At 38.7% G+C, this 23,605-nt stretch overlaps 1 protein-coding gene and 1 long non-coding RNA gene across 2 annotated transcripts in view; one reads left to right on the forward strand and one right to left on the reverse strand.

Moving 5' to 3' along the window:
• USP8 (ubiquitin specific peptidase 8) overlaps window positions 1–17,586 on the reverse strand; it is a 50,745-nt gene extending 33,159 nt beyond the window's left edge. The window contains exons 1-2 of the mRNA XM_055537985.1: window positions 17,425–17,586; window positions 3,000–3,168 (exon numbers count right to left, since the gene is read on the reverse strand). Of these exons, the coding sequence (XP_055393960.1) occupies window positions 3,000–3,103 (104 nt within the window). The 5' untranslated portion in view covers window positions 3,104–3,168; window positions 17,425–17,586. The remainder of the gene's footprint in view (window positions 1–2,999; window positions 3,169–17,424) is intronic.
• Window positions 1–21,379, forward strand: part of LOC129621483 (uncharacterized) — a 30,802-nt gene extending 9,423 nt beyond the window's left edge. The window contains exons 2-3 of the long non-coding RNA XR_008699391.1: window positions 19,797–19,862; window positions 21,121–21,379. This is a non-coding gene — a long non-coding RNA (uncharacterized LOC129621483). The remainder of the gene's footprint in view (window positions 1–19,796; window positions 19,863–21,120) is intronic.
• The last annotated feature ends 2,226 nt before the right edge of the window (window positions 21,380–23,605 follow it).

Consider the following 23,605-nt stretch of genomic DNA (forward strand, 5'->3'; position numbering starts at 1 on the left):
GTCATGTATAAAGTCTACAGAGAATCTCAATACATTTCATAATTTAGACTGCACTACTTCAGAATTGATACAAAGTTAGATATAAGTTTGGATACAACATGAAAATTTCCCTTATGCTACAATTAAATACTTACATTTCCTAAATTTTTTGTATGTCACCAAACTGTTCAAAATGCACCTAAGACTAGTTTTTAAAAGATTTACTACAAAAGATAATCCTGAGGCAAACAGTCCTCCAGCATCCATATAATAGTCATACTCGACAACTAAAAAACAGAGCTGTATACTACTCATATTGAAGTAGGGGAGATAAAATAGTTACTATTTTAAAGTTAAATACTTTTCAATTCTCCTTACTCTTTTCTAACTAACCATGATGTAAAATTCTCCCCACCCAAGAAACTAGAGCCAGGAAAGGGGACATGAGTTTAATATTTTAGAGTTTTCTACACAATAGCTGAATGATTCACCGGCCCTAAAAGGAAAAGAGATTTAAAGTCTAAAAACATGTCATCTTAAAACTCCACTTCAATAAAATAATTTGAGGATTCTATGGCATTCATTCTAAGGACATTTTCCTGATTTAATAGTCCTCTGAAAGCAAATTAATAAAACAAACATTTCCACAAGAGGAATTCATTCACCTACAACTAAAGTTTCACCAACCAAGTTATAGTACCAATGCTTATACACAATACGCTTTATCAATAATTTATTTCCACAAAGCAGTGCATCCGGTTTTCTATATTTTTCAAACTATGCTCTAAGACTGAGACATGGATTAATGATGAAGTTGGTCAGGTGAAGGAATTAGAAAACCACAGAAAGGAACAGGGGCCAAAGCAGTCTTTAAGACGGAAGGCAGTCCTACACAAGGACGATCTGTCAGTGTGTATGCCCTCTCAAGCACAGCGCTGAAGGCCTAGAATAGAGGTAAATCAAACCAGAGCTTAGTAAGGAGATTCTCTAAGAGTTTAGGAGTGGGTGCAATAGCCCTTAGGTTTTTCCAAACTTCTTTTCACTAAGATGCATGTAAATCTCATGGGCCCATACATACCAGATCTAGCTGAGATGGCTGCAATGCCTGTGTGAGTCCAATGAACCAGCCACACATCCTAAAAGGATTCTAGCATCCGCTAGACTAGTACTATGACATTGTAACAATATGAGTTGTGGTGGTACATTTAGGAAGTTCCTCCAAGATACCACTTTCTGTGGGTCAGGTAGTCCTAGAGCTAAAGCAGACATTGCTAAAACAGATTTATCTATTTTAAAATTAGATGAAGCTCTCCGAGAAAGCTTCAAGGTGGTTTTATCCTTCCCACTATTTCCTATTTGAAAATCATTCCAAGCGAGTTTAACAGAACTACTTTCTCTATCACCCCATCAACACCAACTTGGCTCAAGAAGTAGGCCAGTCGCTCTCTCATTCTTCCTACCCCTTCCCCACCCAAAAATCTTTTTGAAAGCCCATATTATCTTTAGTAACCTTTAAGAGTATCAGTTCATTCTAGACTTTTCTTTCCTGATCCTCTTTAAGTTCTTACTATTCTGTCTTCATCCATGTTGTACTGATATTTTCTTCCCATCTTGTTCATTTCCTCTACAAAATGACTTATAAAGATGTCCCAGTGCAATCACAGGTTTAAGATGCCTCTTCGCAGGTTCATTTAGAATCATATATTTTTTAGAGCCTTACATTTATCTCCAGTCACAGAACACGTGTTTTCCCCCAATTTCTAAAATCTGACTGCCTCAAGTGTAGGGTATAAGGCTGGCAAGACCCACCTTTCTTTCTGAAACTCTCTCAACTCTGTAATAATATAGTTACATATGTCCAAATCGTCTTCTTTGTTGGTCAAAATAAATTCAGAAGAAAAGTTCCCCTCCTGCCTCCTGTCCTTTACCGGAGATAAAACTATCAACAAGTTAACAATTTTAGTGATATCCCATTTTAAGCTAAATAACTTCCAGTAAATATCAAAATACCCAGACTTCTCCATTTCTACTATATTTTATCTCAGGGCAAATTCAGGAAGGTATTATCTCTAGCCTCTACTACAACATACAGTCGACTTCAACATAAACAGACCGCATGTCCTCAAAAACAGGCACACAAAAAATAAACCATTACGTTAAAAGTTCATGTCAAATTGGCACAAATACTGTGCTGAATACGGCATAAAAAATACATATTTCTTTTTTTTTAATCAAAGAAAGACTGCTGCTAAGTCACTTCAGTCATCTCCGACTCTGTGCGACCCATAGATGGCAGCCCATGAAGCTCCCCCATCTCTGGGATTCTCCAGGCAAGAATACTGGAGTGGGTTGCCATTTCCTTCTCCAATGCATGAAAAGTGAAAGTGAAGACGCTCGGTCATGTCCGACTCTTAGCGACCCCATCGACTGCAGCCTACCAGGCTCCTCCATCCATGGGATTTTTCCAGGCAAGAGTACTGGAGTGGGGTGCCATTGCCTTCTCTAAGAAAGACTATGCTAGAACCATATTTTATATGTGAGATACACAAGAATAAAAATGATCTTCAATTAAGTACATTTATACTGTTGCAAAGACATTAACTGTGGCTGAATGAGGTTTGTAGAATCCTTGCAGACTTTACCTCTTAAACTTACAATGTGATATATTTGTCCAGAGAACAGATAATATGCATATTAGCAGAATATGTATGTATTTTGCCAAGATAAAATTAAGAACTTCTCTAACTCATTTAATAAAATGGAAATAAATTAAAAGTTAATAGCTATCCCCCACGTTTCATAAAGTTATTTTATATCACTTTGCTTTTACAGAAGACCTAACTCAATACCTCTTTTTCAGGAATGGAAAGAAATTCGAAGGGGATTTTTGCTTTCATGAAAAAAAGATAATTGTTTCCTTTCTTTACACCATTTTAGCTTACCAAACACTTCATAGAACACTCTAATTTTCAATAACAGATGATACCTGAATATGACTCAAACTAGCAAAGTATACATACTTCTTAGTGCTTATTTTCTCTGGTTTAACTTCTGTCTTCTTATTGAGGTCTTTTAGTGAAGAACTGAGGTAGAGTTCTTTAGGAACTGAAGCCACGGCAGGCATGATGAATAATCTTTACTCTTCCACTTCCACAATGAATCGTGTACTTCATTAAAAGGAGTTCTTTTCTGAAACAAAATAAGACACATAATCCTAAATCCACCAACAGATGAATGGATGAAGAAGATATGGTACATATATACAATGGAATACTACTCAGCCATTAAAAGAATGAAACAATGTCATTTGTAGCAACATGAATGCAACTAGAGATTATTATACTAAGTGAAGTAAGTCAGAAAGAGAAAGACAAATACCATATGATATCACTTATATGTGGAATCTAAAATATGGCACAATAGAACCTATCTAAAAACAGAAACAGATTCATAGACATAAAGAACAGACTTGCTATCGTGGAGGGGAAGGCACAGTAGAGAGGAGGGCCGGGGGGAGGGACGGACTGGGAGTTTGGGGTTGGTGGGTGCAAACTATAGGGAACTAAATTCAATATGTGATAAACCACAACAGAAAAAATATATAAAAAGATGTATAATATATATAACTGAGTCACTTTGCTGTACAGCAGAGATTCACACAACTGTAAATCAATTTATACTTCAATTAAAAAAGAGATAACTTTTCCTCTATCACTTATTTCCACAATCTTAATGCTCTTCATTCTATCAGTTTAGTAATATTAGATGAATGGACATCAATGAACACTGACTCCTATGATGCTGAGTAAGGTACAACTTAAGGGGGGAAAAGGCTTCTGCTCACCTATGTGAAACTCCAAAAGTACCCCAATTTGCTTTGATTCTAGTCACATTTTACATTAAATATTAATGCTTTCTCATTTCTTGATACTCATCCCTTCCAACCTTGTGCCACTAATCCACTCTTATTCACCAAACCTAGCTATTTTTCTCTAAAAGTTATTGTTATAATTTTAAAGTTTTTTCCATCTATACCATCTCTATGCATCTACAAACACAGATTTAATTAAGCACTTGAATTAGTAGTCTCAGATCTATGCATTTAGAAACAAAGATCTCATACATAAACATTTTCTACTCTCCCCCCTGCCCCCCGCCCTGTGAGTTCTTTGTCTAAACCTATCAGTGATAGGGGAGAAAAAGCTCTGAACCACACCATAACTCCCAAATGGATTAATCAACATTAAATACATCCTTCTCCTTACGTATCTAACTCATCAACAATGCATCTCCAGGGGAACACATGTAAACCCATGGTTGATTCATATCAATGTATGGCAAAAACCACTACAATATTGTAAAGTAATTAGCCTCCAACTAAAATAAATAAATTTTAAAAAATTTAAAAAAAAGAAAAAGAGAGTGACACCACCAGAAAGCAAAAAAATAAAATAAAAATAAACCAAAAAAAAAATAAAAAAAGCAATGCATCACCAAAGCAGCGAAGAGCATCCAATAAAGAAAGAATACGATAGGGATGCCTTGGATTTCCAGATAATAACATTGAGGGTCTTACAAGAAACATAATGCTACATGTTAAATTCACAATATATAAGTCATGGCCCCTGATCTCCCAAGATAAACAGTTTAACTGGAGAACATTCCCTAACCCGCTATGTTCAACACCTCCTCAATCTCTGCTTATGCCCCTAAAGCTGAGTGAAAAAGCATGAATACATACAACATGACACCTTTTGTATGAAGTTTTAAAACAAACTAAAACTAGCAATATATTGCTTAAGGATAAAAATCAGATAAACCTATAAATAAAGGTAGGAACAGTAAACATAAAATTCCATTTCTGGAAATGTGGAGGATATAATGCACACACAGAGCTTCAGGGGTATCAGTAAAGTAAGGTTTTATTTCTCAAATTGGGTGGTATATTCACAGATGCTCACAGATGATCATTTTATTTATGTATTTATTTAAGTATAATTGATTTACGATATTATACACTACAGGTGTACAATACAGTGATTCACAATTTTTAAAGGTTATATTCCATTTATAGTTATTAGAAAATATTGGCTATATACATCCTGTAGCTTATTTTACATATAATAGTTGGTGTGCTGTGCCAAGTCACTTCAGTCACATCCAACTCTTTGCGACCTCATGGACTGTAAGCCACCAGCCTCCTCTGTCCACGAGATTCTCCAGGCAAGGATACTGAAGTGGGTTGCCATGCCCTCCTCCAGGGGATCCTCCCAATCCAGGGATAGAACCTGAGTCTCTTACATCCCGAACTGGCAGCTTGTTCTTTTACTACTAGCGCCACCTGGGAAGCTCATAATAGATGGTCCAGATATCATTTTATTATCAGGCTTTTATAGCATATAAAATAACATGTAATATACTTAACATTTTAAAATTTTAAAGAAACCAATTATATTAATATTCTATTAACAATGCAAATGTGAATAAAATATCCAGCTGTATAAAAATATGAAAAGAATACCCAGACAGATGTAAGTTAGGAAGTTATGGGTGAAACAAGTAAATGTAAAGTTTATGTTTGTAAGTACTCATTAAAAAGACAAAACAGATTTGGAATAGAGTCTGGTATATATAACATCATTGAACACAGCTTCTACACAGTGTTATGACGGGAAGCAAGAGCACAGCATTAAGGAAAAAAGAAATGGAAGTAGATTGTAGATAACTTTTTTAAAATGGCAATGAGAAGGAAAATGATGGGATAGAGTAGTGCTTCAGAAACATAATTTCTTCTGAAACATAAGCAAAGGTTGAGGAATAATACTTCTGACTAAGGAAAAGCACACCGAGGCCAAGAAACTAAGTTTCCTGGAAGGTGCTTAAGGAAACGTGAGGCCTTAGTGATGCTACAACAGAAGGTGACCGAGGGCAAGGAATGCTGGAGCTTGGACTATTCAGGAAGGCTAGAGGACACAGGGGCTTCCCTGGTAGCTCAGCTGGTAAAGAATCGCCTGCAATGTAGGAGACCCCGGTTCAATTCCTGGGTCAGGAAGATTCCCTGGAGAAGGGATAGGCTACCCACTCCAGTATTCTTGGGCTTCCCTAATGGCTCAGATGGTAAAGAATCTGCCTGCAATACAGGAGACCTGGATTTGATCCCTGGGTTGGGAAGATCCCCTGGAGGAGGGCATGGCAACCCACTCTAGTATTCTTGCCTGGAGAATCCCCATGGACAGAGTAGCATGGTGGGCTACAGTCCATAGAGGGTCGCAAAGAGTTGGACACAACTGAGCAACAAAGCACAGCAGAGGACAGAAGGTTAAGGGTAATAAAACTTATCCCAACTTTTCTACCCCCACCTAGCTCAGCTAGGATTTTAAGCTTACTCAGTCATAAGAAACATTTGCTCCCCCCGATATAGGCTAACTCTTGAAATATAATTTCCAAAAAGCCCAATGATTTTTCACTGGTAACATTAAGTGTACTAAGATAAGGATTAATGCCAGAGATAGAGTAACTTAGCACCAGTCTGATAGTATCTGTTTTTTCCAACTCTATCCTTTTTCTGGGTCATTAAATATTAGTGGTCTAATCACAGAACACACATTCAAAAAGTCAGGTAGAGTCTATTTTGTTGATTCCTGACAATCAAGTTTCTTGGTTGGGAAAGAGAGCTATTTATTTGAACCTTCTAAGTTGAAGGTCGAGAATATGTCTCAGTCAAATCTGTTTCTCATGATTACCTTAAAAGCTTGGATCTCTGAAAGACAAAGAATATTAAAAGGTATATGCTACCTAGGCAACTTAAAAAACCATTAGCTATTTCAAAGTTAAATTCAATTTGAACATTCACAGATATTCTACCATAGAAGACATTGTGCTCCCAGGAACTCAAAAATTATATGCGATCCATTTCCTCACAAAGTTTAAAAACTAATGTGAAAGAGAAAATATTAAGTAGTGTTAATACAACATGTAACCATAAGTATCAAACTATAAAGTATAAATAATGTACAATAAGAAAAATTAAGATCAGGTATAACTAGAGGGATCTTAGGAGGCATCAGGCAAGGGATTGCATTTATGTGAGTCTTGGTGAGAGAAGGCTTTTTGATAGATGAGAAAGTATGAGGAAAAAGTCAAAAAGTAAAGAATATCTTTGGGAACTAGCCAGGATAGAGAATGCACAAGGATTTGCTAGTCAGATTATATTCTTTGCAGCCAAAGATGGAGAAGCACTATACAGTCAGCAAAAACAAGACTGGGAGCTGACTGTGGCTCGGATCATGAACTCCTTATTGCCAAATTCAGGCTGAAATTGAAGAAAGTGGAGAAAACCACTAGACCATTCAGGTATGACATACAGTGGGAGTAAGAAATACATTTAAGGGACAAGATCTGATAGACAGAGTGCCTGATAAACTATGGATGGAGGTTCATGACATTGTAAAGGAGACAGGAATCAAGACCATCCCCAGGAAAAAGAAATGCAAAAAAGCAAAATGGCTGTCTGAGGAGGCCTTACAAATAGCTGTGAAAAGAAGGGAAGGAAAAAGCAAAAGAGATAAGGAAAGATATACCCATTTGAATGCAGAGTTCCAAAGAATAGCAAGAAGAGATAAGAAAGCCTTCCTCAGTGATCAATGCAAACAAATAGAGGAAAACAATAGAATGGGAAAGACTAGGGATCTCTTCAAGAAAATCAGAGATACCAAAGGAACATTTCATGCAAAGATGGGCTCAATAAAGGACAGAAATGGTATGGACCTAACAGAAGCAGAAGATGTTAAGAAGAGGTGGCAGGAACACACAAAAGAACTGTACAAAAAAACTCTTCACGACCCAGATAATCACGATGGTGTGATCACTGACCTAGAGCCGGACATCCTGGAATGTGAAGTCAAGTGGGCCTTAGGAAGCATCACTACAAACAAAGCTAGTGGAGGTGACAGAATTCCAGCTGAGCTATTTCAAATCCAAAAGACGATGCTGTGAAAGTGCTGCACTCAATATGCCAGCAAATTTGGAAAACTCAGCAGTGGCCACAGGACTGGAAAAGGTCAGTTTTCATTCCAATCCCAAAGAAAGGCAATGCCAAAGAATGCTCAAACTACCACACAATTGCACTCATCTCACACACTAGTAAAGTAATGCTTAAAATTCTCCAAGCCAGGCTTCAGCAATACGTGAACTTCCAGATGTTCAAGCTGGTTTTAGAAAAGGCAGAGGAACCAGAGATCAACTTGCCAACATCCGCTGGATCATGGAAAAAGCAAGAGAGTTCCAGAAAAACATCTATTTCTGCTTTAATGACTATGCCAAAGCCTTTGACTGTGTGGATCACCATAAACTGTGGAAAATTCTGAAAGAGATGGGAATACCAGACCACCTGACCTGCCTCTTGAGAAACCCATATGCAGGTCAGAAAGCAACAGTTAGAACTAGACATGGAACAACAGACTGGTTCCAAATAGGAAAAGGAGTACGTCAAGGCTGTATATTGTCACCCTGCTTATTTAACTTCTATGCAGAGTTCATCATGAGAAACGCTGGGCTGGAAGAAGCACAAGCTGGAATCAGGATTGCCGGGAGAAATATCAGTAACCTCAGATATGTAGATGACACCACCCTTATGGCAGAAAGTGAAGAAGAACTAAAGATCTTCTAAATGGAAGTGATAGAGGAGAGTGAAAAAGTTGGCTTAAAGCTCAACATTCAGAAAACTAAGATCATGGCATTTGGTCCCACCACTTTATGGCAAATAGATGGGGAAACAATGGACACAGTGGCTGACTTTATTTTTCAGGGCTCCAAAGTCACTGCAGATGGTGACTGCAGCCATGAAATTAAAAGACACTTGCTCCTTGGAAGGAAAGTTATGACCAACCTAGACAACATATTAAAAAGCAGAGACATTACTTTGCCAACAAAGGTCCATCTAGACAAGGCTATGGTTTTTCCAGTGGTCATGTATGGATGTGAGAGTTGGACTATAAAGAAGGCTGAGAGCCGAAGAATTGATGCTTTTGAACTGTGGTGTTGAAGACTCTTGAGAGTCCCTTGGACTTCAAGGAGATCCAACCCGTCCATCCTTAAGGAGATCACTCCCGGGTGTTCATTGGAGGGACTGATGTTGAAGCTGAAACTCCAATACTTTGGCCACCTGATGAGAAGAGCTGACTCATTTGAAAAGACCCTGATGCTGGGAAAGATTGAGGGCAGGAGGAGAAGGGGAAGACAGAGGATGAGATGGTTGGATGGCATCACCGACTTGATGGACATGGGTTTGGGTGGCCTCTGGGAGTTGGTGATGGACAGGGAGGCCTGGTGTGCTGCGGTTCATGGGGTCGCAAAGAGTCGGACACGACTGAGCAACTGAACTGAACTGAAGGCCTGAAAAATAGTCTAGAAACATATAAATGGAAGGCTGTGAATGTCATGTTAAAGCATTTAGTTTTTTTCTAAAGGTAACAGAGAGCCATAAGCAAAGATCTAAGAACAGTTACACAATCCAAACTAACAGTACAAGGTTAGGCTTTAAAAGACTAGAGATAAGGAAGACATTAGTTACACATTATAATGATCCTAAGGAAAGATGATGGTCAGAACTAGGGCAGCAGAGATGGAATGGAGGAGGCAGATAAACACTAGAGACACCACAAAGGTGTCTCTGACTGAGACAAATTCTTGACAGAACTTGACAACTGATTAGACATTCGGGGGCAATGTACAGGGATAAGATTGTGAGGACATCAAAGTTTTTAATGAGGGTTTCTAGGAGAAAGATTCTGATTTTTAAAGTTATCTTTTCTGTCCTTATTTGATTTTTGAGAACAGCTGAAACAAAGAACAACTTTCTCTGATGACATCATCAGAGGATCACAGTTGTTTCCATTTTCATTTATTAAGTTGTAAGTTATACTGTCAAACAGATCCCTAGTGTTAAAAACACATCCAGTATTGCCTCAATTTCTATTTCAGCCTCTACAATTACATATATTTCTGGAGAAGTCAAGGCACAAAGTAAAAGGTATTTTGCCCTAATTGAATGAGAAAGCAAAGAAGAATACGAATCCAACTTAAATGCATGTAAACTTTAATGAATTATATTTTTGATAAGTCACTCTGCTGCATTTTGCCATTAAAGAAATCTCAAAAGAGAATGACATAAAATAACTCAAGGCCAGAATAACTGAATGGATTTACAATTTCTTACTTTGGCTGCAATACTAACAACAAACCCACTGATACTTACAATGGGAATGTTCAATAACTACAGAACTCAAATAATTTTAAAAGCTGCTTGTGTAGCTCTAGAACTAAATACAACATATAACCCAAGAAAACTATGTACACTTCAAAAAAGATTTTAAGTACAAAAAAATGAAATAAATGTATGTAAGAAAAAAGGTCTTCTAAAACAAAAAATAAATGCTTAAGATGTGTAAACCTGACAGACACTAAGGACTCAAACAGCAACGCTCCAAAAACGAAAACCAGGCAGTACTGAAAGTGAGTTGATAATAGGGAGAAAATGGCAGGCATATATACCCCGCCTCTTTCCATTTGACATCTTTCTGATCCTTCTAAAAAGAATTAGCGATTAGATAACTTGAACCACAGAGTAAAGACTAAAAAGTAAAAAAAGTAACAACTGAGGTTTCTGGTCATTCAGACTGGTCAAGATACCTGACCTAGGGCTTCACACCAGTTACTGCCAAGGTTGCTGGCAAGACTGAAAGGAAAGTGGTTTGTCTTTGTTGGCCGTCCATCATCTCATCTCCCCCCCATCTCTGGCCTTCAGACAGCAATAGTATTCATGAGACATCATCTTTAATGTCTTAAATTTCATATAATCCATTCAACACCCTTCCCATTAAAATGCCCAGACAAGTGAGTATCGATGAAATAATCTGTTTCAAAGCAATACTTGAGGGCTGAACTCTTTCAAGGATTAAATCACTGCTAAAAAACAAAACAAAACTTATAGTATTATAGTCTGAGTATTTACTGTGTGTCCAGTGACAAGCACAGTGTTTTAAAAAATCAATTCAGAAGGTCACAATCATCATAAAAAAAACAAACAAACTAAATCCTAAAGAGAAAATATCAGACCATGTCACACATAGTAAGGTTAAGAACTGTTTCATGAAATTTTAGTTTAGGCTGTGCGTACCTGTGTATGCACCTACAGAGCACTGGGTAGAAACATGAAATATATTTCTTACTATAGGTTACAACTGAAAAAGTGAAGAAGTCCTGCAGAGCAATGCTATACTCCAAGTGTGGTCTACAGACCAGTGCTGGTTGAGGAATTGCTGGTTACCAGTCTGTGATAAAATAAGCTTATAACAGGGAGGCCTGGTGTGCTGCAATTCATGGGGTTGCCAAGAGTCGGACACGACTGAGCGACTGAACTGAACTGAAACCAATTAAACACACTGAATTTTTCATAGTATCAAGACTTTCTTTAGGAGGAGAGCAGTGTATCATTTATATTCTAGTACAAGCTGCAAGCCTATAATAGAGACTGGCTACTTTGAGTAACTGCTCTAGGGGGATAGAGAACACCACAGGGCTTCTGGTCACAAATATCTTAGTCTAGTTACCAAGACCAAACTAATACTTATTAAATAATAAGCCAACAACTAATTCCTACAATATACATACATATATATATATATATATATATATATATATATATATATATAAATGCACAAATATATTAACTCCATTCATTGGTAAGTAAAAAGGAGGGAAAAATTCAGTGTAACTTGGGGCGAGGGGGGCACTTCTTCCAGCCCAGACTATACTCATTTATGCTGATCCTTTGTCCTTCAAAAACCAATTTACGTGAAGTCCCTGGAGGTCCAGTGGTTAAGATTCTACACTTCCAGTGCAGGGGGCACAAGTTGGATCCCTACTTAGGGAACTAAGATCCCACATGCCGCAAGGTGCGGCCAAAACAACAATAGCAACAACTTAAGTTTCACCTCTTCCATCCTTGATGGTCCCAGATCTGGAGTTTATTTCTTGGTCTAAACCCTATACTATTTGTTACCTATATCATTCTTTCAGTACAGAATTTGGACCAGATGACAAGTGTGGCTACACTTTAAGTTACTCATACGTCATAAGCGTGCAGTATCATGATGCTGTGATAGAAGACAGCCGCCTGCCCTAAGGACAGGAGTTAGCTAGGAAGAGAGTCAGAAAGGAGGGCATGCAGAAGAGGAAATCAACACAAAGACACAAAAAGAGGAACCAGTACAGGAAGTAGTGAGAAAAATAAAGAATATAATAGGGATTATTAGGAAATAATCCATTAGATCAAGGAATTATACTTACTTGTCTTTACAAGTCATTACTCTAACATGCTAGATCTCTAATAACTACTTCAGTAGTCCTTAGAGTCAACCTTTAATAACTCCTGGCTAGCAATAATAAATTCTATTAGGTAAAGCAAGGGAGTTATATGATGGAGAACTTTTGAAACCACCCAAAATTATCTATATTTAATTCAGCCCACAGTAAGAAGCCAGACTTTCCTTGAAAGGAAAATAGTACTTCTGGGCAGGTCAAAGTGGGGACATGTAAGATAGATGTGAAGGAAACAGAAACAAGGGAATGATACTCTAGAAAAGAAAAACGAGCAGGCCCCGGAAAAAAGAACATAAAAAGGTAGAAAGATGCTTTGACTGAAACAATGTTTTCTCTCTTAAGTGCATACACACACACACTTTCAAACCCTGAGAAATGGGAACAATGGTAGTGCTATTAACACACAAAAAGGAATACTGTAGTTTAAAAAACCGACCAGTTTACAGCAGCATTTCTCAACGTGGGCACTACTCACATGTTGGGCTGAATAACTCTTTGCCGTGGGGCTGCCCTACACATTGTAGTAGGTTTAGCAGCATCCCTGGCCTTACCCACTAGATGCCAGTAGTATCCACATCTCTCCAGTTGTGACAACCAGAAATGTTTCCTGACGGACAAAAGTCCGGGATGGGGGTGGGGGGGAGGGGATGAAAAATTAACCCCATATAAGAACCACTGATTTACAAAAAAAATTTGAACACGTTAAGTATATGAAAAAGAAATAATATCTAAAAAAAGATGCCCTGATAGAGATGTAAATATGTAATTAGATACCAAGTTTACAGAAAGACCAAATAGATATTAAATCAACTATTAAGACGTTAATGTTAACTTTTATAATCCTTATTGTTTTGGGAGATAACAAAGTATTGACATTAATAGGTTATCTTGGCACCTCCCTCCAGTACTCTTGCCTGGAAAATACCATGGACGGAGGAGCCTGGTGAGCTGCAGTCCATGGGGTCGCTAAGAGTCGGACACGACTGAGTGACTTCACTTTCACTTTTCACTTTCATGCACTGGAGAAGGAAATGGCAACCCACTCCAGTGTTCTTGCCTGGAGAATCCCAGGGACGGGGGAGCCTGGTGGGCTGCCGTCTATGGGGTCGCACAGAGTCAGACACGACTGAAGTGACTTAGCAGTAGCAGTAGGATAGTTTAAATAATTCTATTCTCTTCACTTTTATGTATATTTTAAAACTTCTAAAATAGTTTTAAAAACATAATCATCATTCACACTAGTAACTAGTATCAGGAGAATGAATCACTAAGGAAATGATACCTTGTTTCTCCACAGCTGACAAGATACCTTAAGGGCTGGAACCTGGAGAATTCCAGGTTACAAAGTTCTTACACTGCTAAAAAGAAAAACAGAGTAAAATAACTAGCCTTAGTTCTGAAGAGTGACTAAAAACTGGCTTCAATTTGGTAACATTTAGAATACAAAGTGCAGAGCTGGGGGTTAGAGGGAATACAAAGAATATACCTCCTCATGTAGTTTCTACCTCTTAAGAGGAAAGATAAGTACACAATGGTAATACAAAGCAACTACCCTAATATAGGCATTAACATACCACGCCAAAAATTTTTTGGTTTTATTAAGAAGGATCATTCCTAGAAAATGGACAAGGGTAACTGTTTTACACAATAAATAGGTGTCTTTCTACATATGTAACCTTGCTCCATTTCTTATCTCTTCTCCCTCTTTATCTCTTCAATTTTTCTTAACTGATGCCAAATGGATGAGCTGGGAACCCAACTGTACTTAGTAAGTACCAGAAAAAAAGCTATGGTTTGCAACCCTAGCTGTATATTAGAATCACCCACAGAACTCAAAAAAAATACTGATGCCCAGAATCCATTCCTAAATAATTCAATTAGAATCTGAGTGAGATTTGAACATAAGAATTTTTATAAAGCTCCTCAGGTTAATTCTAACATACACTCAAGACAGAGAACCATGAGCACAAAGAATGGATATAAGTATGTTACTAGAAGCAATATATAGTCTGAAGACGACAATTAGTTTTCAGCTGAAATCAACATCTTAAGTTATATCATTCCCAACCTACCAAAAATTATGAGAAATCATTTTTATTTTTAATATTTTATACTTAAAAAACTAAAGTAAAACCTCCAGGATTCCTATACCTTCAGCTTTTCAATCTGTTTTGAAATTGATATTATAATGTATAATAATTTCATTTCATGACATTAGAGAGACATCAGGACAAATATATCACTTACATGTGGAATCTAAAATAATGATATAGATGAACTTATTTACAAAACAGAAATAGACATAGAAAACAAGCTTATGGTCACCAAAGGGGAAAGGGAGTAGGGAGGAATAAATCTGGAATTAACAGACACACACTACTATATGTAAAATGAATAAACAATGAGGACCTACTGTATAGCACAGGGAACTATACTCTATTCTTATAATATCCTATAATGTCAAAGAATTTGAAAAAGAATATATATATATGACTGAATCACTTTATTGTACACCTAAAACACTGTAAATCAACTATACTTCAATTTAAAAAAAGACATGCAGGTTCACATCATCATTGGTACATTTCAGATAATTTAGTATTATGAAAGAATAAACTGTAATGTGTTAGAAAAGACAAAGTTTAGCTCTCTCAACACTAACTTTATTCACTACACATGAGTACTATGTTACTTGAATTAGTATGGTTATAAATATGTAATTCCAAAATAAGTTTAATACAACATTTCATCATTCACTAATAAATTCTATATTATGAAAGTACTACAAGCCTTCGTTTCATCTCCACTTACTATCATATGACTCCGGGCAAATTCCTTAAATCCTCCAATGCCACCAGTGCCATTGCTCAGTTTATTTTCATCTGCAAAATGGAAATAATCCATCTGCTTCTATAAAGTTTTCAAAGGTAGCAAATGAAAATTTTTTTTCAAAAAGTGCTCCAAAAATTATAATGTGCCATGAGACGGCTAAAAAAAATCAGAAGTGTAACTTACTCTCATCTACTATTATATCTAAATATTAGTCTAACACAACCTTGTCAACAAAATTATGGTACGGTAAAGATGGCCACAAGCTATTATCAGCACCGGCTCCTTCAAAAGTCTATTATCTGGTGGAGGGAGGACTCGAACTGCTCTAATGAATAGAGAATGTTGGAAGTAATGCTGTGCCAATTTCTGGGTCCAGGCTTGAAAAGATTTTAAGAGAAAGCTTCCACTTCCTTCAAACACTTGCTCCTGGAACTCAGCCTCCATGCTGTGCTATGTCTAAGACACATGAAGAGGCTATATTGCAGACATCTCAGCTGAACTCTCAGCCAACAGCAACTACCATCGATGGGAATGAGCCATCCTGGATGTTCTGCCCAGCTGAGTTTTCAGATGACTCCAATCCTAGCTGGATATCGGACTACAAATACAAGAAAGCTTCACTGAGAAGCAACCAGCTGAATCCAGCTGGCCCAAGAAACATGAGATAATAAACTGTAGCTTTAAGCTACTTTGTTTTAGAGTGAAGTGTTATATAGCAATAGGCAACTGGGACAATAACCAAGATTAAAACAAAAAAGACTCAATAATGTTTAACTTATTATCACCTCATATTTAATGAACACTTTTTCCCTTTCATCTCTCCAAAAATAAGTATATTTTCATGTTCATAATAAAATATAATGTTCATAATAAAATATAATGCCAGACATTTTATGGAAAAAAATCTGATGTACTGACTCTTCTGCTTTACAAAAGCCATCCTGGTTCTTTCCTACTGTGTTCATACTAATAAACAAAAGACCATAACAACTGACAAAGTTCAAGTAAATATATTAAAAAATTAAATTACAGAAAGACATCCTTAAAATATTTTTGTTTTTCTCACTCATTGTTTTCTCAAAAACTACAATTCATACCTATGTGCAATTAGCATGTATTTATGTCATTAGTGACAGGTTGTGTGTTCTTACTATCTAATTTAAAAGACGCACCTAATGTATCACAAGAAATGGAATACTCATTTCAACATGTTAGAAACATAACACAACCTACCGGAAACCTTTCAGACAGATTAGACCAGTATTCTGGAATCATGACAAATGATCTAAATACATCGTGAAAGACATTCAACAATGAATCTTAAACAGAATCTGTTGAAATGCAAAATCTGCTTACATAGCAAAGCCACAGAAAAAGCCTACAAGAGGAACACTTCCCTAACAAAGACCACTGGGCATTTTTCATGGCTGCAGTAGAAAGCATACAAAAATTAGGATGTTTGCAGATTTACAGAGAGTAAAATCTTTATTTTGGCATCCCCTATAGTTGAAACCCTCAGGGCTCTTAACAAGTATTAAATTCCTTAGATTCTGCAACACCTCTGTCTTCAGGTAAATATTTTGTTAGTGATTAAGGGACTTGTTTCAAGGTCACAAAATGAACTGGAGGCAAGAAATAAACCGAGAAGTGTGGCCTGCAGCTTTAGGTATAAATTCAGGGTTCTAAATCATTTCCAAGGTGGAGTGGAGGTGAAATTAACTTATCCCACAACTCCAGGAGAGAGGGCACATTTTAGGAAAGAAAAGCTTTTATTTGGGGAAGTCACAGTTTTAACTCTGATACGCTCATAGTTTCTTTAAACGCAATTTTGAACTTCACTAAAAGCAAGTTTGACTGGATCAGAAGACGGACTGAAAAACACTCTGAGAGGTTGTATTAAGGCCTGGAGATGCAGCTCGACAGCAAGTAAATCCGAGAACGGAGGCAAGAGGAAGGAGGTCAAAGTCGGTCTGACTGTCCAAGAAGATGGAAGAATGGTCAAGGCCACCTTTTGAGACCGGAAAACCTGAGCCCACGCGGAACTGGCTGGGCAACCCTAGGTGGACAGCAGGAAAGACTTGAGGTTGGGCCCTTCCTCCAAAAGCCGATTGTCCCACCCCTCTCGGAGGACAGAGCTTGTCTCCCGGGTGATCAGCAGCTGGTGTAAGGTAAGGGGCTTCGCTGCGGTCGGATTCCCAAGGATCAAAGGCCAGGACCCAGCCCCGCACTCACCTTGGAGCCCGGCGCACTTCACTAACGCCGGCCTCCTCGCCAAAGGCCCATCTCCCACCAACTCGAGGAAGAATCGCTATCCGGACGGAAGCCAGCCCAGCTCATCCCCGATTCCCAATTTGCACTGCGTTGCGACGCGTCGCGTATCTGACGTCACGTTGCCCGCGCGCGCCCTTGACTATTTGCTCCTCCCCGGTTCCATCTCTGCCTGTGGGAGCTTCGCCTGAGGGCCGAGGAGGGCTAAAGAGGACGGTTTGGCTGGACGGTCTGGGTAGTGCCCAGGCTACGCTTAGTTGGGGCGAGTTTGTCCGCCCGTCCCCTGCGCCCTGCATTTCTCAGACTTAGTTCTATCACCTGGTGTTAACTCTCATCCTGGGCCTTGCAGCGCTGGAGGCATTGCTGCCTTTAACTCTATGCTTCTTTCTCTTCAAATTGGAGGTTTAAGGCTGACTCGGAGAAGGCAATGGCACCCCACTCCAGTACTCTTGCCTGGAAAATCCCATGGACGGAGGAGCCTGGTAGGCTGCAGTCCATGGGGTCGCTAAGAGTCGGGCACGACTGAGCGACTTCACTTTCACTTTTCACTTGCATGCATTGGAGAAGGAAATGGCAACCCACTCCAGTATTCTTGCCTGGAGAATCCCAGGGACAGAGGAGCCTAGTGGGCTGCCATCTGTGGGGTCGCACAGAGTCGGACACGACTGAAGCGACTTGGCAACAGCAACAGCAACACCAAGGCTGACTAGAAAGGGGATGTGAATCTCAAATTTTGGCCAAAAGTTTAACATTCTCCGAAGCCACGCCTCTGTTAAGAGAAGAATGGATACGGTTCTAAAGCATATATGCGCACACACAGTTAAAAGCCTAGTCTTAAAAAAGCAAAAAGAGTGGTCCGAACTTTGTCGTGAGGTGATTCTTTATAGGTAATTGAATGCTCCGATTATATGTAAAATAAAGTAGCTTGGATGGAGTGATAGGCCATGGTCACTTAAGTCCTCAGGGACAATCCAAGCGTCTCATGGATGGAAAAGCTGGAAAGTGGGGTCTATCTACTAAGTGCGTTAAGTAAAAGGGTGTGCCAAATAGGTGTTCAATAAATTCGTAATGAATAAATGAAAGCAACTAGTCAAATAGTGTTTCACACGTAGTAGTCTTTCCATTGGATTTCCCAGGTTGGCTCAGTGGTAAATAATCTGCTTGCCGATGCAGGAGATCTGAGTTTGGTGCCTTGGTCAGGAATATCCCCTGCAGGAGGAAATGGCAACCCTCTCCAGTATTCTTTCCTGGAAAATTCCAAGGACAGAGGAGCCAGGTGGCCCACAGACGATGAGATCACAAAAAGTTGGATACCACTGAGAGACTGAGCATACACAAACACACACAGTCTTCCCATTAATGTTAATTTCCTTTCTTTTGCAGTGGAATACCTGCAAAAATACAGTACTGCTTTTATAGCAAAGATATACACTGTTTTCCCGAAAGATTAAGATTGATATAATATTAGCTGTACTTTATTACTGGAGACTACTAACTAGGAAGCCTTAGCAAATTTTTCATAACTGAGGGGGGAAATTGCATATACCTTTGAAAGTGGACCTTAAGAAAGTAAATTGGTTGTTGGTTGTTTGATTTTGGGGAACCAGGGTGGGAGGGGGAGCATCTGTTGAGCATTTTGACGAATTTAAGTATGCTAATCCAGAGTTGAGTTCAGGAGTAGGAACCAAACAAATATAGAGGAAGAATTTGGATTTCGCTGAGGACAATCTGGGAGACAGGACCTAGAAATATAAGGTGATGAAGAAAGGGAGATGCCCATAAGAATGAAACAACCAATGAAAAGAGTCTCCTATGGTGGGATGACAGATTTTAAAAATAGGACTCTTTAACAGCCACCTAAAGTTATTTTTGCTGCTCTGATTTAGTTGTCCCAATCCTGACCCCACCCTCCCAGTAGGTAGAATTCCCCAACTTTGCTAAAACATCAGTCAAGTTTGCTAAAACGCAAGTCATTTGCTTGAGTTCCCACATGTGGGTCAACAGGAGTGGGAGAGAAACAATGCACAAAATGACAAGATGATTCCAAAACTGAACAGAGTTGGTGAAAGCAGGAAGAAACGAGAACATTCCTGGGAAGCTCCGAGAAATCTGGGGACAGGCTCTGGACTTTTAAACTTAGTGGAACAAGAGTTCATAAGGAGCAGGATTACCTAGATGACACTATGCTTACTAAATGGAATTAGAATCCCTAACTCCTGTTCAAATGTGTACTGTAACAAACCAGACAGCAGTATCTATGATGCCCAGGATCTAAGCAAGTGTCACTAGCTGTTTAGAAGACATAGCCTGTATTTAACCATAGCTTTGATTCCCAGGCCATCTAGCAAAAGCAGCAGTCTGAAACATCACTGAACCTGACTCATCCTCCATCTATTCAAGAGGTATCTACTGAATATATGTACTATGCCACAGGTTATTTTATTTTATTTAAAGTGTTTCTTTTTTTAATTTATTTTTATTTGTTTCTCTGTTTTTGGCTGTGCTGGGTTTTCGTTGCTGTGGGGACTTTTCTCTGGTTTCGATGTACAGGCTTCTCGTTGCAGTGGATTCTGTTACGGAGCACAGGCTCTAGGGCCTGCAGTTTTCAGTAGCTGCAGCAGGTGGGCTCAGTAGTTTTGGCTTCCAGGCTCTAGAGTACAAGCGATAGTTGTGGTGCACAGGCCCAGTTGCTGTGCGGCATGTGGGATCCTCCCAGATCAGAGACTGAACCTGTGTCCCCTGTATTGACAAGTAGATTTCCTTACCACTGAACCACCAGAGAAGCCCCAGAGATTGTTCTAGACTTAGGTTATTAAGTCCCTCTTCAACACAGAGCTGACTTACATTCAGATAGGCGAGACATATGATAAGTAAATACATACACAATTGACCCTTGAACAACATAAGTTTGAACTGCCCGGGTCCACTTAAATGTGAATTTTTTTGAGTAATAAATACTACAGTAGTACACGATCTGAGGTTGATCAAATCTGCGGTTGTGGAAGTGAACTAGATCCAGAGGAACCTGGCATTCGGGTGCTCAACTATAAGTTATACTCAGTTCTTCAATTCTGCAGAGGCTTGGTGCCCTTGGTCCCTATGTTGTTCAGAGGTCAAATGAAATTGGGTAAAGGGCCAGCAAAGACAGTGGTATTTTTGATGAGATAGTCAGGGAAGAGCTCTCTGACAAAGTGACATTTCCATAGAGTATTTAGTGAAAAGAGGGAGCATGCAATGGATGCTTGTGGGGTAAAGCATCCAGGCAGTGGGAGCAGTACCAGTGAAGGCAGTGAGGCGGGAAAAGGTGAGCGTGCAGGAGGGACAGCAAGGAGGGCAGTGTGGCTGGAATAGAGTGAGTTAGATCCTGATAGGAGGGGATCTCAGAGGGGTGGGGAGAGAATAGAGCACAGTTTATATGGGCCTTCTAGGTCAATAAAATGTGCTTATCCCAAAATAACATAAGAAGTGAACCACAAGTTAATATTTTATGAGAAAATGTAGATTTCATATGTATGATAAAATGTACATTATGCACAGATGTTCATCCCAATTGTCTTTTAGTCAAAGCATGCATGTCCTGTGATTGTTTTTTATGAATCTCTTATTCTTTTCTACTCATAATTTTTATTTTCTAAAATCATAATGATCATCACCTTGGAGCTGTTGCATGGCTCATCAGCCATTTTATCTCTAGGGGATGTGTCACCAGAAAAGTGGTGCCAAGTCGTAACTATTCTCCTGGATATCAACTTCAAAGATCATATTTTCACCACTCTTGCACTTCACTAAGACTCTACCAGATTGGTTCATCTCTGAAGTTGTAAAAAATTTACTATGTCACCATTTAGGGTGATTCAAATTCTGTTTTTTATGTAAAGTTATGGTTTTCTCTAATTGGCCTAAACTTAATAAAGTGTTAGAGATACATCCTGATGCTATGATTTCGGGATTTAATGAGCAGGTATACATCCTTTTCTTAACCCCTTCACGATTTTATAGACAAGTTTTCTCTCCTTTCAGGCTTTGTTTTTCTATCTAAACAGAAAAGTTTTAATCTGGTTATTATGCTCTTCAGTGGTTCTCCATTGAAATGTTGCCTTCTGTATCTTCCTGCTTCCATTAGATTTTCCTTGCAGATAGAATACTCAGAATACAATATTACAAACGGTGACACACATGGTTTTATCCTAACAAGATAGAGTTTTCAGTTTGTTGACCCTATCAAAGAATTTTCACCTACTTGATTGAGGTCATCAAAGAGTTAGTAAAACTTCTTAAGAATTGTCTCTGCCATTTTTGTCATGTTAATACTAACTGGCAGAAAGAGAATCCCATCCAATAACCACAGAAATGGTCGAGTTATCAGTGTACTTAGTTGAGATCATAGAATCAACCCACATGCTTAAGTCTTTTCTACATATTTACAAAAAAAAATAACGTATTAGGCTTTAGCTATAGTGACATTTTAAGGAAACTCTTAATTTTAAGAAGATACTTTTTAAGCCAAAATTCCAAAAAGTCTTTGTGGAATTTATTCACATTTATACAACTCAAGTATCTAAACACCTGAAACTACCACAACATTGTTAATTGGCTATACCACAATACAAAATTAAAAGTTTAAAGTTTGGGGTGGGGGGGCAGATAATGTAATGTTGTCTATGGGAGTAAGGGTGAGGTTTTTGAAAAGATATTTACTTCTTACAGGTTATAGGTAAATATAATTAAATAATTCATGCCCAGTGGTTTTCAAACTTCAGTATTATCAAGCAATATATGGCTTGAATAAACACAATAACAGTGCAGACCCAAAACAAAAATTTACAGACTCAGGGTTAGCCAAATTCTTAGGGTCCTCCACATGCTAGCCAGCCCATGGAGAGTTAACCTGGGCCTGGGAAAAGTACCAGAAGAGGAATCTCTACTCCCTACCTCCTCACATACTTTTGAAGGAGTGGGGAGGGAGCAGGGATCACCCAGCCAATTTGGAAAACTGAGCTGCAGCTACAATTTTATTGGCTTAAAAAACAAGATTTTTGAGACTAGTAGCCTGTGGAATTTTCCTTATCAATTCTAGTTTCTGTCTGAGGCCTCACAGCACACCCTGCTGAGCTAGCTTGTTGCTAGGCTGCAGAAGAATGAGAGCACCCAGGTTATCCAGCAGGCGACATAAGCACCAACTTCTCATTTACACTGAGTAGATAAAGAAAAAACAGCAAATTTCCATTTTAAAATATCTATGGCAAGGACTTCCCTGGCAGTCCACTAGTTATGACTTGACACTTCCACTGAAGACAGCACAGGTTCAATCCCTGGTCAGGGAACTAAGATCCCACATGCCATGGGGTCCGGCTGAAACATTAAAATCTATGTATATCTAGTGGAGAATCCCATGAACAGAGGATCCTGGCAGGCCACTGTTCATGGGGTTGCAAGAGTTCGGACACGACTTAGCAACTAAACCACTACCACCACCATATCTAGAGATACTGATGCTGGTGGTCATGAACTCCACCTTTGTTGTTGTTCAGTCACTAAGTCATGTCCACCTGTTTGTGATGCCATGGACTGCAGCATGCCAGGCTTCCCTGTGCTTCACTATCTCCTGGAGTTTGCTCAAACTCATGTCCACTGAGTTGATGATGCTTTCGAACCATCTCATCCTCTGCCATCCACTTCTCCTTTTGCCTTCAGTCTTTCCCAGCATTAGGGTCTACCTCAAGAAATTAGAAAATAGTCTCTTCAATCTGAATTTATTTTTTAAATAGCTGTGAGAAATCTTATGGAAGGTTTTTGAAATGTTAACTGTAGGATGAGATTCTTTATACATTATTCTCTGCAATATTTTAGACTTCTAAATCCATCAGTATGTCATTCTATAATCTGCAGAAGTACAATGCCCAAGTCATTTTTAATGATCCTATTTGTGGCAGAGATGTGTAAAAACAGCATGCCATTCTGGTTGATCTTTCTTCCATGTCAGTTATTCTGTTAGAGTTTAATTACAGAGGCATGAATATAGAGATATGCAAAGAGTCAGAACATTCATCCTCTCAGTGGGTCTTATTGGGCTGTGAACTGCATAAATATCTCAGTGATTAGGCAGTACCTATATGGAGAGATGAGCATATTTCAGAAGGTCATA

Source organism: Bubalus kerabau, chromosome 10 (genome assembly GCF_029407905.1).
Source record: "Bubalus kerabau isolate K-KA32 ecotype Philippines breed swamp buffalo chromosome 10, PCC_UOA_SB_1v2, whole genome shotgun sequence".
NCBI classification, from domain to species: Eukaryota; Metazoa; Chordata; class Mammalia; order Artiodactyla; family Bovidae; genus Bubalus; species Bubalus kerabau.